General features: G+C 48.6%; 1 protein-coding gene across 8 annotated transcripts in view; it reads left to right on the forward strand.

The window, feature by feature from the left end:
- PAX2 (paired box 2) overlaps positions 1-15,147 on the forward strand; it is a 79,726-nt gene that overhangs the window by 38,482 nt on the left and 26,097 nt on the right. For 4 of the 8 annotated variants that reach the window (XM_055299981.1, XM_055299977.1, XM_055299976.1 and 1 more), the window contains one exon: positions 773-841. The exons of the other annotated variants lie outside the window; for them this stretch is intronic. In XM_055299981.1, the coding sequence (XP_055155956.1) occupies positions 773-841 (69 nt within the window). The remainder of the gene's footprint in view (positions 1-772; positions 842-15,147) is intronic. 8 annotated transcript variants of the gene reach the window in all.

Genomic DNA, 15,147 nt, shown 5'->3' on the forward strand with positions numbered 1-15,147 from the left:
CCAGGTCCCTTCGGCCTGAGCTGAAGGCAGATGCTCAGCCACTGAGATGCTCAGCCATTGAGCCACTCAGGCATCCCTCCATAGGCATTTTAGATGTGTGTAAATAAATCTAGGACCTCCTTCTTTTCTAACATGGAGGCATCCCTCCCCGTATCCATTGTTGTGTATTTCTGTTCTCACATGTAAGTTTATTTATATATCTAAGGAAACGTGTGTTTGTTGTTTTATGGACACCATGTAATTTTTGACATGATTGATGCAAATGTGGGTACGTGTGTGTTTTCTACCATTCTGTGATCTTTGGGTGAAGAGGGGTGTGGAACGCCATGCACTGGGCAAGAATGCAATCTTCTGGGTAATGCATATACTTGAAGAGACAACCAAATGAGAGCAGGTGCAGATCCACCAGTACTAGTGAGCAGGAGAGCTCGAAGCCAGGCCTGATTATGTGACCGCTCCAGGGTCCTGAGACACAGGTGATGAGGTGAGACATACAGTTTTGCCCAAAAGGCCCTGTAGGCATCACCTTGCATTCTGTAGGCAAATGGATGGGCTGTCCTGAGCTTGCCTCCAGGTTTGCCTGGGACCCAAGGCTGGGGAAACTGAGGCTGGGAACCCTTACACCCTCAGGCTGTGTGGGAGTTGTCACTCAGAAACCTCACAGCCCTTTGAAGAGGAGCCTGGTCTCCCAATCTCAGGGTCTTGCCCCCAGTCTTCTACCTGCCTGCCTTTCAGGATCTCTCAGTGTCTGTCTGTCTCTCATTTGCTCTAGTTGAGGTATACACTGATCCTGCCCACATTAGAGGAGGTGGAGGTTTGCATCTGGTCTGGACTTTAAGAGGTATGGGGGCCAGAGGGAACATGGTGTGGGGGTCAGGGGAAATAGTTGGGGGGTGGGAGGGGTGGCGATTAGAGATAATCCAGAAAGTGGGCTCCTAAGAGCCAGGGAGCAGAAAACGAAGTGGGTGAGGCTTCCGCTGGGAAACCAAGAGGCTAACAGAGTCTCAGGGCCTAGATCACTTCCGCCATGGGCCACTGCTGGCTCTGGGGGCTGAGGCCCCGGGTGACCTGAAGGGTCACGCACTCAGTGGATGGGGGGTACTTTTTCCAGCCCTTGGAAAAACAAAGAACAGATCGGGTAGTAAAACAAAAGCAAAGGAGACCTGGAAGCACCTGACAGCCCTAATTCATCACGGCCCAAGTTTTTTCCTGTGTTCCCATTATATTTGTTTGTAAAAGTGGAAATCAATTTTGAAGGTAATTTTCTGGAAAGAATGGAAGGGAGGTGGGAGGGCCGGATAAGGCAGAGATGGTAAAAGGAAAAATTTAGGCCAGGCACAGCCCAGGGGCAGCTCTTGGCAAGGTGAAAGAAAATTGCATATTCAATCTCCATCCATGAATCTCCCTCACTGCTGCCCGCCTCCTGCTTGAAAACAATGAAGGCTTTTTCCCAACGCTGGGCAGGGCCTCGGTATCAGCCTCACTTTAACTTCAGGATCATTAATCCCCTGATTATTGAAGGAGAAGAGAGGGTTGCAGCATCGTCAATTCCGAAGGCATACCACCCCCCCTTGTGATCGGGCCCTGGCTGGACTGGGGGTGGGGGCAGCCCAGTTGAGGTGAGGTGTTGTTTCAGAAGAGCCATGGAGGTGGGGAGGGAGGAAATGGGGAGCCAAGTGGACTGGGGGGAAGGAAGCCAGGAGGAGGGTGGAAGAAGGCAGTCATTACTGCATACCTCTGTTGTGTTGTTATTGCAAATTAAAAGTAGCATGTTCCACTCCACAGCTATCTTTGGGGAGGGAGGGGCACCAAGGGAGGTGGGGGATCTTATCATTGCTTCTTCAGCAGACCAGCCGTGGTGTCACCGTGTGAGGTGACATTTGAATTTACAATTCCGCTGAGAAAAGCCATTAATTCACAAATTAACATTTCTCCCTCTCCCTCTCTCTTTAACACTCTCTCCCTCTCTCACATGGATGTGCAAGCAATTGAAAAGACAAAGGAAATAGCCTTAAGGAAGAGACTTTACTGCTAGTCTGTCTGTGCTGAGACTGCTCCCCCTGCTTCCAGATAGATAAACCAATTACCTGAGCAGCCCTGCTCCTGGCCGCCAGCTCGCCTCCTTTTGTAGGCTGCCTCCATGGCCGGATTACACTCGGTGTATCTCATTAATGTAAACCAGGCATGCCCTGCTCGCTGGTCTCTCTTCCCCACTCTCTTTCTGGAGGGGCAGCGGGAAGAGAGCTGGGGTCAGAAAAGATAGACAAGGAGCACTCTGGGAAGAGGACCCCTGGGGAAGAGGCCCTGGGACCTTGGGTATGACTCAGTCCTGGAGGAGGCTCATGGGGGAAATCCACAGGTGAGCATTCCCTGGAAGGCTGGCACGGATGGAGGTTGAGAGGCAGAGCCTGACCCCCTCAGGCCCACAGAGCTGGTTTCCATGGCCTTTTGGTCCTGATGCAGAGGACTGGCAGAAGCAGAGAGCCATCCAAGCCTGGCTTGCATGGGAAGAGCTTAGGGAAGTTTTGCTGAGCATACACCATGTGAGCAGGACAGGATTCAGCCTGAAGGAACTGGGAGGGGAGCCGAGGAGTGTCCGGAAGACACCTTGAGGCTGCACCATATTGCAGATTCCTTAACCTAAACCTGGTATGTTGGCACCATTATGTCTGTTTATCACCTACTCCTTCCACACATACATCCCCAGCTGTCTGCTTCCCTTCTCAAAGAATACCCCCACTCCCACCCGGGAGTGTGGAGCCGGCGGTGGTCATGCTCTCAGAACCCTGGCGTGAGCTTACATTGTCAGCAGGAAATCACAGAACCTCTTTTGGCTTTCATTCTCCTCCAGGCCCTGGCCAGGCAGTCAGAAAACATTATATTAGCAGGGGGAAGCTGAGAAGAGTTTGAGCTTCTTTAAGGAAAGGTCTGTGGATGATTGCTGGAATTATATGATTTCACCTGCCCGATACCACCCAGCCCCAGGTCACAGACTCTGCCCTCACGAAGCAGCTCCTATGAAAGTCCAGAAACCAAATCTACATGAAAGTAGTAATCTGTCTGGACAAGTGCCTGACTTTAACTGTATCAACAAAGCTCAACCTATGTTCATTTTCCAACAAATAGTCAAAACCTGGCTAATGTCCACTCCAGTCCAAGAAAGAGTTAAGGTTCAAAGGTCAACACTAAGACATCAAAAAATCCACTTATGAACATACATTGTTATGATTATATCTTCTCAGTAACCTGGGAAATTAGACAGTTTGCACCTGAGGGGAGGATCTTTTCTTAGTTGGATCATATTTTTTAGCCAAATTTTCTGTCAAGTTATGGCCATGAGTATAACACTGACCTTATCGTTACACTTCTGTAGGGGTAGGTTATGTAGATATTTTATTAAGAACTTAACCTTGGCATCTGTGCACACATGGGTTTACTTTTTTCTGGCTGTGTGAGGTTGACACAGGTGCCTGAATTTGTACATAAATCCCTGTGTTTATACTAGAGACTGGCAGCCAGATCATTAACCAGTGTAGTTTCCCAGCCAGTTCATGCTGTTGTGGATAGAGTTATATTTGGTTGTTTGAAGAAGTTTGTTGAGATTTAGCACAAAAGAGACTTTTTTTTTCATAAGGTGCCAGAATAGATAGGTTGACCCCACCCCCCAACCAGGAGAGAATGTATAAATCTGCAGTGGAGGGAGGTGCCCGTGTCCCTCCACCACTGGAAACTGGGGTGGGTGTAGCACAGTATCACAACTTTTCCAGCAAAGGCCTCAAGTCCTCCCCGCTTCCCAGTCCCCACCCCCCATGTCTGGACATTCTTGCACACATGCATGCACACCCATCTTGTCAGAATTTGTCTTCAACTCCTAGTCTTCCACTTGGTATCCACCTTCCAGCCCTGCAGGTAGGCATCATTCTCCTTCCTCCACGGGCAAGGGCACCAGGCGAGAAATCCGCTGCCTCAGCTCTGCCCTTCTTCCCCAAGTGCAGGCTATGGATGCAGGAGGGAGGAGCCAGGTCTTGCTGCTCCTGGGCTCACCTCCCCAGATGCCTCCTCCTCTGCAGGCCAAGGGGCAGCTGGGAAGGGCAGGGGCATGGGGAACACTTCAGAAAGGGTTTGGAAGGAAGGTAGACCAGATTGCTGCCTGGCAGAGGAGTGGGTCTGAGCACCCTCCCTGACCTTGCTGGCTGCTCATGAAGGAGCCCTGAGCTCTGAGCTTCCCTGCCTGCCTTCTTCTGAGCCATGGTGGCCACAGGGCTCTCCAGGACCCTCCCTATTCTGTCCTGTGTGGGGGTGAAAAGGCAAGGAGGGTTGGGGGAGGGCTGGGCCCTGGCTCTGGGGCTGGAAGACAGATCACGAGCCTCAGAGCCGAGATGCAGCAGAGCCAGTAATTCAAACCATCCTGACCCTTCGGTGAACCCGAACCTGCTGACCTTGACAACACCAGACAAGGGAGGCCTCAGAAACCTCAACCTGCACCGAAGGCCTTGCCTTCTCTCCCTCCCTTCCTTGGAGCCCTGTGGCCCAGCCTCCAGGTGGCTCCTAATTTGGCTGTCCCCACCAAATGTCAGTATCCCTCCCTCCCTGAAGTACCCGCCTGCCTGCCTGCCTCAAAGCACCCTCTGTGCTCAGCTCCACTGGAGACAGGACATGGGCATCTCACGGGGCCCCTCCAGGGCCAGGCCAAGGAATCCCCCTTTATACAGGGCTTTTACACCTTGCCCATTCTCTTCCCGCCTGAGGCTTCATCTTTTTCAGAAGCACTAGCTATAGTGTTTGTATGTGTGTGTGTGTGTGCGCGCGCGCACACGTGTGCACACAGGCATGCACGCATGGGGTCTGGGTGCACACAGGGGCAAGGATAAAATGTGATCGAGACAGAGCGGATGGAGGAGGGAAGAAAAGCCTGAGGAAAGCAGCCCCAGGAACCTGCATTAAAGTCAATGCAGTTTATGAAGTGTATGCTCTCCTCCTAGGGAGAGCTGGATTCCATCCAACAGCCTCTCAGAGCCTGGCAAACAGCTCCTGAAGCAGAAAGTGCAAGCAGGAGCTCCAGCAAGCCAGTGACGGAGGGAGGGATGAGTGGACACACACACACACACACACACACACACACACTCACTCAGTGCCCCCTCCCCTCTCTTCCACAGACTCACACAGAACTCCCTAGGCCCTAGCAGACTGCAGAGTTGAGATAGATGGGTGCAGATAGTGCGTTTGGTAGGAGTGACTCCAGCCGATTGACTTCCCCGATCTTCAGTTCCTCTGGTGGTGTGGCCAATCTAGACACTCAGGCAGTGTGGACCCTGGCGGACTGGTAGCATGGCAGGTGGGACGGAGGGCAGCATGGACCACTGGCACAGCCAGTCTCTGTGGAAGTTGCTCTGCGTGAGGGGCAGTCTGGGGGAGGTATGTCTGGAGGGACCAAAATGTGGTGTCTCAGGAAGCTGCCTTTTTTTCTGATGCCAGGATTCCTTTTTTCTGGTCCCTTGGTCCAGGCCAGCCGGGTACCTTGCAGCTAGTGAAGACAGCTGCTGGAGGCTCTGAAGGAGAAACAATTAGAGACGTATTTTTTTTTTCTGGGAATTCAAAGGAAACAAATGGTTGACAAGGTTAGGATATGAGCACTCAGAAGGACTTGTAAGCAAGGTGGGATATCTGTCCTTCTAGACATTTCTTCGTGTGCACAGACACGTGAGTTCATGTGTGCATACCTAATAATAATATGTACATGGGCCAGAAACTTTGACTTTAAAAGAAAGGGGAGTGTGTAGGAAAGGCCTTCACCCCTACCTGTGGGGTTGGCATTCCGTTGCTTGGCAACCCCTGTGCTTCCGCAAGGTGCCTCAGCTGGGGATGGTGAGTGGGGAGGGAAGTCTGCCTCCCACCTCCTCTCGGAAACTTTGTGTCCTTGTTCCCGGGTTCGGCCAGGAGCTGGAACAGAGGAGCTGGAACAGAGGAGGACAGCAGAGGTAGAGGTGTCTGAAGGCGGACAGTCGAGGGAAGAAGTGTCAAAGGGAAAGTGAAGGATGGACAAAAAGTACTGATTGTGGGGGATGCTCTGAAGCCAGGAGATGATAGGCATGGAGGAAGGCAGAGAGTGGCCAAGGATGGCTTTCGCCCTTTCTCTCCCCTTCTGTCTCCTTTCCCCTCCCTCCTCCCCTCCCTTCCTCTCCTCATCCCTCCCCTCTTCCCACCACACATCTTTATTGGTTCCGGTAATAGCGTTGATTTGCATGTCAGGCAAAGCCTTGCTACACACACAAAAAGAAAACCCCAGCCGTGGCGGTGTGGCAGTGTCAGCTCTCGCTGTTGTTCGACAGTGTAAAATTAAATTAATAAAGCCCCCAACACAGGAAAACATAACAGGAAATTAATGGCCTTTACTGTCGCTCTGATGCAGTCATTTGCAACCCTGCTTTCCGCACCAAAGACTTCATAAATGCAAGCAGTTTCTCTAAACAAGCATACTTAGGGCGGCCTGGTATGTAATTTTTCGCCTTGCTTGTGTCCTTTGAGCTAACAAAGCCCCCTTCCTTCCTGGCTCCAGAGAGGTTTCTAACTGGTTCTGGCCCCAGCTGGCGCCCAGCACCAGGCAGGAGGCCCCAGCCTCTCCCTGAGAACCCACATAGGGCTGAAGGAGGACTCAGGGTCTCACACAGACACTCAGCCACCCCTTTCCCACCAGCGGCCCATGAGCCTGGAGCCCTAGCCTCTGCCAGCCGGCCAGCAGGAAGGCACGGTGCTTGCTCCCAAGCAGGAAAGTTGATCACTCTGGGGAATTCACTCAGACGCACCCAGTGCTCACTGCTCCCCTTTCTCTGTGCATTTCAATTCTCCCTCCACGACCTGTTTGCTCCCCTCCCATCATTGCCTCTGGTCCCCACTTCCTTCCAGCTTCATCTCTACCTGCTCAGCCTCCTACTTCATATATGGGTCACACACACACACACACACACACACACACACACACTAGCTGTGTGCTGGCTGCACATGCCCATGCCCTTTCCTGCTACAGGTAACTGGGAGGTGTGGGAGAGATTACCTATTCAAAAGGGGGAAAGTAACTACTGGTATAATTCTCTAGAGTTCTAGGTCTCCCCTCTACTGTTTGGTTAGGAAATATGAGGACCCTAGATGATCATTCAGGTCATCCTTCTGTCTTTGGGCAGATTTCCTATAAACCATTTCAGAGAGTTGAGAGTCTGTGGTTTTGCTTTGGTGTGTAAATAGTGGAATATTGAGAAAACTTACACTTAACATCTCTGGGGAGCTTTGTATCGATGTGGGGCCAAGTGCCCACTGTGTTGGGATGTACGAGAGGAACAAATAACCAACCAGGGCTGGGGTCTCTAGGAACTTAGAATCTACTGGGAGAGGCAAGGCCATCACACATCAGACAATAGGCTGCTAATTAAATGCTGAACCATGTGGCTGAGCATTCAATAGGAATCCAGGGAAGTGACTAGAAGAGCAAGCAGGAGACGGGACTTGAGCCCAGGAATGGCTAAGATGCAGAGAGACTGTCTCCAGAAACCCCTCCCATGTGGAATGAGGCCAGTGGCTAGGATGAGGTTGGTGACAAGGCAAGGTCTCAGATTATTTTTTTTTGTTTTAATTTTTTAAATTTTTTATTTATTTTTTAAGATTTTATTTATTTATTCATGACAGACACAGAGAGAGGCAGAGACACAGGCAGAGAGAGAAGCAGGCTCCGTGCAGGGAGCCTGACATGGGACCCTATCCCAGGTTTCCAGGATCACGCCCTGGGCTGAAGGCGGCGCTAAACCGCTGAGCCACCCGGGCTGCCCAAGGTCTCAGATTCTTAAAGGTCATCTGGTCTTATCTGCCACTCATGTAGAACTCTCCCTTCCAGCAGTTCTGCCTGCCAGGCTGCAGCCCCTGCCTGGACACAGAACATACATGGACAGTTGTCATTGTTAGCAGAACTGCCTTTATACTGAGTCAGGGTAGTGTTGAGGGAAAGACCTTGGAATCCAGATGTCTGGATGTGGGATCCATCTGCACTCCTTACTGGCTGTGGGATCTTTGGCTACTTACATAATCTCTTTGAATCTCACGTTCCTCATCTTTAAAATAGACAACAGTATTCACCACTTAGAGTGATGGTAAAGATCTCCCTTTGACACCCTCTCTTCTTTCCATCTATCCTTCCCAGTTTGCTGAGCCCCGGAATGGATTTTAGTTTATCACATGATGTGGTCCCTACACTGGAGGAAGCTTCCCCACCATCCCGGTTACCTGTCTCTGAATTCATTCTTGACAGTTAAAAGTCCCTCCTTTGTGAACACTGAACTCTAGAGAGTCTAGCCAATGCCAAGAACAGTAGAACCATGCCACTCTCCTGGTGATACTACATCCATAATATGGCCTAAGATTATATTCGATTTTTTTTTAGCAGCTCTGTCAGACTCAAGATCATATTGAGTTGGTGGTCAACGAAAACCTTGAGATCTTTTTCACATCAATTGCTATCAAGCCAGGTCTACCCCATTCTGCACTTGCATAATTGATTTTTTTAAACCTAAACATAGGGCATTCCATTTATCCCTGTTGAATTTCATCTTGTTGGTTTGGGCTCTTAATTCCACCTGATTAAGACATAAGGATGTCTTCTGTAGCATCCTAGTAGAGTTTTTCACAAGAATTACTTGTCTTTAAAATAAAGGAGAGACAGGGAACCCTGGGTGGCGCAGCGGTTTAGCGCCTGCCTTTGGCCCAGGGCGCGATCCCAGAGACCCGGGATCGAATCCCACATCGGGCTCCCGGTGCATGGAGCCTGCTTCTCCCTCTGCCTGTGTCTCTGCCTCTCTCTCTGTGTGTGTGACTATCATAAATAAATAAAATAAATAAAATAAAATAAAATAAATAAATAAAGGAGAGACAATCACCCACCAGTGGAAACCTCCCTCCTGGTTGCAATAAATGAATGCTTTGGATACTATTGGGCCCAGTAGCCATCTACCTTATCACTTGTCTTCATCTTGTCCATAACATTAGGAAGGAGATTCTTTGTGAAATGTTAACATTCACAACATCCACAGCATTTCCTTCATCAATAAAAAATGCAACTTAAGTTGATGAGCAGATTGAGCACCTGATAGAAAGAAAACATGGCAGGAGGAGTGATTTACAAAAGTAAATAGGATGCAGCTCTTGACTACAAGAAGCTTCTAATCTAGTAGGGAGATAAATGTGTACATCATTATGTAAGCAGAATGTGATAGATGCTGTGATCAAGGTATAAAGCGCTATGATGAATGTTTTTTAAAAAAGAAAGAGAGAGAGAAAGAGAGAAAGAGAGCAGTTGCTTCTAACCAGGGCAATTAAGACAGTTTTAGTGGGATTGGCATTTGATTGAAGCATTGCTACCTAATTAATGTGCCGCACCTTCTTCTTGGTAAATGCATGCAGGTTCCAGGGTGTCACCATGTTCTTTCCTGTGGCCCACAAATTAACTGTATAATAATTTCTTCTGAAAGATTTCCCAGGATGCCTGGGTAGCTTAGCAGTTGAGTGTCTGTCTGCCTTTGGCTCAGGACACAGTCCTGTATCCAGGGATCAAGTGCTGCATCAGGCTCCCTGCGGGAAGCCTACTTCTCCCTCTGCCTGTATCTCTGCCTCTTTCTGTGTGCATGTCTCTTATGAATAAATAAATAAAATCTTACAAATAAATAAACAAACAAATAAATAAATAAATTCCCCAACCCTAGCATTACCATTTATTAGACCATTATTTGTATAAGCATACCATCTCCACCCCCACCCCCGCCCCCACTCCCCCTTGACAGGGCAGATGGCTTTGGGCTTTGTCACTGCCTCACCCCTTTCATTGTGTCTTCTTAAGGATTATCAAATTTAGGATCCTATCTGCTTCCCCCCTAGGGTCCTGGTAGATGAGTTATCTGGGCCTGGGAAAGTTAAGTAAATTGAAATAGTTAGGAGTTACCTGCCTGGCCCCCTCCTGTTGATCCCATTTTGAAGATTATTTTTTTTTGGTGGAGAAGGCAAAGGCAAGCTGAGGAAGCACCGATAGGCTCTACACCTTCTCTCCTTTTTTGTCTCAATCTTACTCTGCTTCCCAAGTACTGAGCGTAAACCTACCTTCCTTCTTGGTCTTTCTTCAAACATAGCTATGAAGGCCCTTTTTTATTCCTGATAGGTTCATGCTATTCTCATATCCATCCTTGGTTATGGGCCCTTCCTTCCTTCCATCTGTTGTGTGTCCTTTTTAAGAGGGGGAAAAAAACTTTTGTCTGATAATAAGTATCATATATGCTCATTGTAAAATATTTGGAAGATACAGTAAATTAAAAAAAAAATCACCCCTGATCTCATCACTGAGAGATAACCACTGTTAGAATTTGGTCTATTCTTCACAGTCCTTTTTTCCCCTTCTGTTCATATATAATTTTTTGATCAAAACTGGAATGATACTGTATATATACAGCTTGTGTCTTGCTATTTTTGCTTAACATTATATAGGACCATTTTCACATATCATTAAATATTCTTTGAAAACATGATTTTTTAATGGCTGCATAATCTTCCACTGTTCGGTGTACATGTCCTTTTAAAATCTAGGCTCATCATTTTTAAAGCTTATCCATGTGCAACAACAACGATTTTCCTTAAATGTCCTTCTAGTTCAGCCCCTCCCCCCACTCCAGTGCCTTTACTTTGTCAGGTTGATTATTTGAGCTTGTAGAGGTGAAATTTCATTTTTAGAGCACCCTGTCCTTAGGGAATTAGACTCCCGTGCCATGGGATCACACGACTGTTCCTTCCCTCCATGTGTAGCTGTTTGCTTTCCTTGAGTTGGATTCTGTCCAATGCCTCCTCCCTTGGCTACTGTCAACTCTAGACATGGTTGCTTTCTCCCCAGATCCCCATCACTTCTCTTTTATCGGCTTTTGTTTCTCTCAGAATTAAGCAGCTTGGAATAGTGAAAAGGGCAGTGGGCAACTGAGAACCTCAGTTCCCCTCCTAACGATGACTAGCTGTGTGACAAGGGACAATTACTCAACCTTTCTGAGCCCTTTTTTTGGTCTCTAAGAGGGAATCAGCTTAAATGATCTGCATGATAATTTGCAGCTGTAAAATGCAATGACACTGAATCCAGAGTAGCAATTTCTTTTGTTGCTTCTTTTTTTTCCTCTCAAAGGTAAACTGTTGAGGGAGGCAAGTTACAAATTTACCCACCTTTGCTTCTGGAATTCTGTTAGATGAATCAGCCAACATTTTTTTTTTATCACCTCGGGCCCTACGCTAGGTTTACAAAGATGAAAAAGATGGGTCCCTGCCTTCAAAATAGTCACAGTTTAGTGGAGAAAAGAAACATTAAAAAACAACCATGCAAACAACAACAACAACAACAACAACAACAACCATGCTACATATAGATTCTAAATTTGGCTCTGCTTCTTACCGGCTGTTGTAGGTAATTTGGGGCAAGTTACCTAACCTTTCCATCCCTCGGTTTCTCCAGGTTACGAACTCAAGCTGCCATACGCATATTGCCTGTGTTTGCTTCTGTCTCTTCCAGTACTTGTTAGCTGTGACCTTAGGAAAGTTCTGGAACCTTTGTACATTTGTTGAGAAAACATTTGTTTTCTCAACTCCAAAATGAGGATAATAATAGAAGCTTCCTGCTTAAGTTCTGGTGAAAATTAAATGAGTTAATATATGTACAATTCTTAGATGATTGCCTAATACATAGTAAGCACTTCATGTTAGTTGCTGTTATTGTAAGAATTAAGTCAGTGTCTATATGTTACACATAGTGTCTGCTACTGTAATAGGAACTGGATCGATTTCAGTTATTATTATTATTTCTACAATAGAGGTTTGGATAGATGGCTACTGGAACACAGAGAAAGAAGAAATTAATAGTGCTGAGGGAGGAGCTAGCCATCCACTGGTATAACTTTGAGGAAACTCAATCCAGAAAAGCTCATGGGACTTGGCCAAGGCCATCTAGCACGTGAGTGACAAGACCAGGATTTCAACTCCGATGTCACTCCTAGTCCAGCGTTGTGTTAGGATCACTAATGCAGGTTAGTGTCCCTAGAGGCGTGTGGGTGTAAATGGGCACAGCAGCCCAGGCAGCTACCCCCACTTTTCCCCCCTCTCATGAACTTCACTGTTTGTTTGTTTAAGATTTTATTATTCATGACACACACACACACACACACACACACACACACAGGCAGAGATATAGGCAGAGGGAGAAGCAGGTGTCCAGTAGGGATCCTGATGCGGGACTCAATCCCAAGACCCAGAGATCAGGACCTGAGCCAGAGGCAGGCGCTCAACCACCGAACCACCCAGGCGTCCCTCACTGAGTGGGCTCAAATTTCAGAAGCCCAGAAGCTGAGCTTGGTCAAGGAGAACAGGTGGTCTGCCAGGGCCAGGCCAGGCTGTGGGCCCTATTTCCAAGGGCTTCTTCATGCTCTCCTCTTGAGTGTCGCTTGGCCCGGGCACACTCCCACGCAGGTTGTCCAGTTTAAGAATGGGAGGCAACGGGGACTGTCATCCCATCTCCTGGGACAAACGGTGATCCCAGGAGCGCACTCTCCAGCCTGGCCCTTGCAGCCCCTCCCAGCACAGGGCAGCACGGCTTGCCCCCTGCTCTCCCCCGCCCTCCTCCTCCTGTTTCTCCTCTAACACCCAGCATCTCCTCTTCCGTCGTCTCTCCCTGCCTTTCCTCGCGTGCACTCCTCCCTTGCTCACACTTCTTTCCTTTCTTTCCCCCCTGCCCTGTCCCCTCCGATCGCACGAGTCCCGGCGCTCCTAGCTCCTCGGGTGCGAGAGCTGCCCGGCTCCGCGGGGCTCCTGGGCTCCTGCTGGCCGCCCGCGCCCCATCCGCGGGGAGGGTGGGCGCCGCGTGGGGGTGGGGGTGGGGCCGGGGCTGCACCGGCGGGCTGCGCTGAATGACAAGCGGGATATTGATCGCATTCTGAACTCAGCCCAGCCGATAGAAGGTAATTAATGACTCCATTTGCCTCAGTACCGAGGAGAACAATTGAGTTTGAAACTGCAACAACTGGCAGCTGGGGGTGAACCCCTCAGAGGGGGAAGGTAGTGTTGGAGGAGCCAGAGGGGGAGGGCGCGCGGAGGCCAGCGGTCCGCACCGCACCGTGGGGAGCAAACGTCAGTGCGGAGCCCCCACCCCAACCGCAGCCAGCCCCCGGCCCCTCCAGCGCCCCGGGCCCTGGCGGGCTGTTCCTACTTCCTCCATGCTTTTCTCTTTTCTTCCTCGATCGCCTTTTCGGGTCATTTTCTGCCTTGGGATGGAGTAAGACTGACTTTCCTCCAGATTGCTTCTGCTCTGCTGTGATCTTGCACACTCTCCTCACCATCCCTTAGCTTGTTACCTCATTTGTAAAAAAATTGAACTAACGGTATCTCTTCGGCAAGTGTTCTGTGAGAACTAGAGATAATGTGTGTGAAACACCTAAAGCCTGCCTAGCCTGGAGTTAGCGTCCATAAATGATGATGATGATCTTTGACACGAAAGGCCAATTTGGTACAGTGGAGAGAGGGCTCTGGGGTCAGACATCCTGAGTTCAAATCCAGTCTTTGCTACTCACTAATGGGATAATGTTGAACAAATAATTTTGCCTCTCATCTGAAAAATGAGAAGTACCTCGCAACGTTGAGTGAATTTTTTAAAAAGATTTTATTTATTTATTCAGGAAAGACAGAAAGAGGCTGAGACACAGGCAGAGGGAGAAGCAGGCTCCATGCAAGGAGCCCGATGCAGGACTTGATCCTGGGACTCCAGGATCATGCCCTGGGCCAAAGGCAGGCACTAAACCGCTGAGCCACCCAGGGACTCCCACGTTGAGTGGATTTAATTTTTTTTTATTTATCTATGATAGTCACACACACAGAGAGAGAGAGGCAGAGACACAGGCAGAGGGAGAAGCAGGCTCCATGCACCGGAAGCCCGACGTGGGATTCGATTCCGGGTCTTCAGGATCGCGCCCTGGGCCAAAGGCAGGCGCCAAACCGCTGCGCCACCCAGGGATCCCCCGTTGAGTGGATTTAATGAGTGTGTGTAAAAACTCTAATGTTGGTTTCCCCATAGACAGGTAGATATGTGTATTGGGTCTTAGAAAACTAAAGTTAGCATAGTTCTTTACCATGCTTTAAAAGAATTCTTTTCACTTGCCTAATTCCTACTTTTTGGGACTTGGGGGTGGCCCTTGTTCATCCCATCTTGATTTTGTAGACTTTGATGAGTCTTGGTGCTTTCTAACCAAGGAAATGGCATTATTTCTCCTGTCTCTGATCATCACCCAACATATCTTTTGGTCAGTGCACAAGAATCTCTCTCATCCCTCCCAGTGACTACTTTGAGAATTCAGGTAGAAAGTCATCACAAAAAGAGGACAGAACTCTTCTGTGCCTAGCCCTCATCCCTAAGACATGGTGTTCAGTGCCTTCCCTCCTGCCCAAGCTGCTGATACCTTGCTGGACAAAGTTCATGACTGGCCTGGGGTCAGAGAGGTAGAAGGTAGGGCTCTGCTCCAAGGAAGCCCAGAATAGTTGGGGAATGACAAGGCTAAGTGAGTGAGTGAGGAGAGCAGATCTTTTGCTGAGGAGTGAAAGACATTTTTATTAATGATTTTAGAAGTGGTACATGCTTATTGTACAAAGCCTGGACAATATGGAAAAACTTAGATGAAAAGAAAACAATTTGCTCATGATCAGAAGGTAACCATTGTTAACTATGCTGGTGGCTCTCCTTTTAGTCAAGACAATCTTTGGTTTTGCAGTTGTCTTCATGGAGACTGGGGCACTGCTGCTGGATCCCATGCTCTGGATGTTGGCCGGGCAGGCAGCCCCTGCTGCCCATTGCTGCTCTGTCCTCAACTGTCTGAGGATCTTCTGGTGCAAGGAACTGGATCATCTTCTTGGTGCCAGGCTTCCTGGTGGATATGCCCTTGAGCTAGCCTCCTACCTTATTTAATCAATACTTTGTTTACTGTGAGTCTGTTTCCTCACCAGTAAAAAGGGGATTATAATCCCTACCTGCCTTGGAGAGTGGTTAGGAAGCCCAGATAACCTAAGGTCTATGAAAGTTTTTGTTAACTGCTCAACAAATAGGAAGCA

This window comes from Nyctereutes procyonoides, unplaced genomic scaffold (assembly GCF_905146905.1).
Source record: "Nyctereutes procyonoides isolate TBG_1078 unplaced genomic scaffold, NYPRO_anot_genome, whole genome shotgun sequence".
Lineage (NCBI taxonomy): Eukaryota > Metazoa > Chordata > Mammalia > Carnivora > Canidae > Nyctereutes > Nyctereutes procyonoides.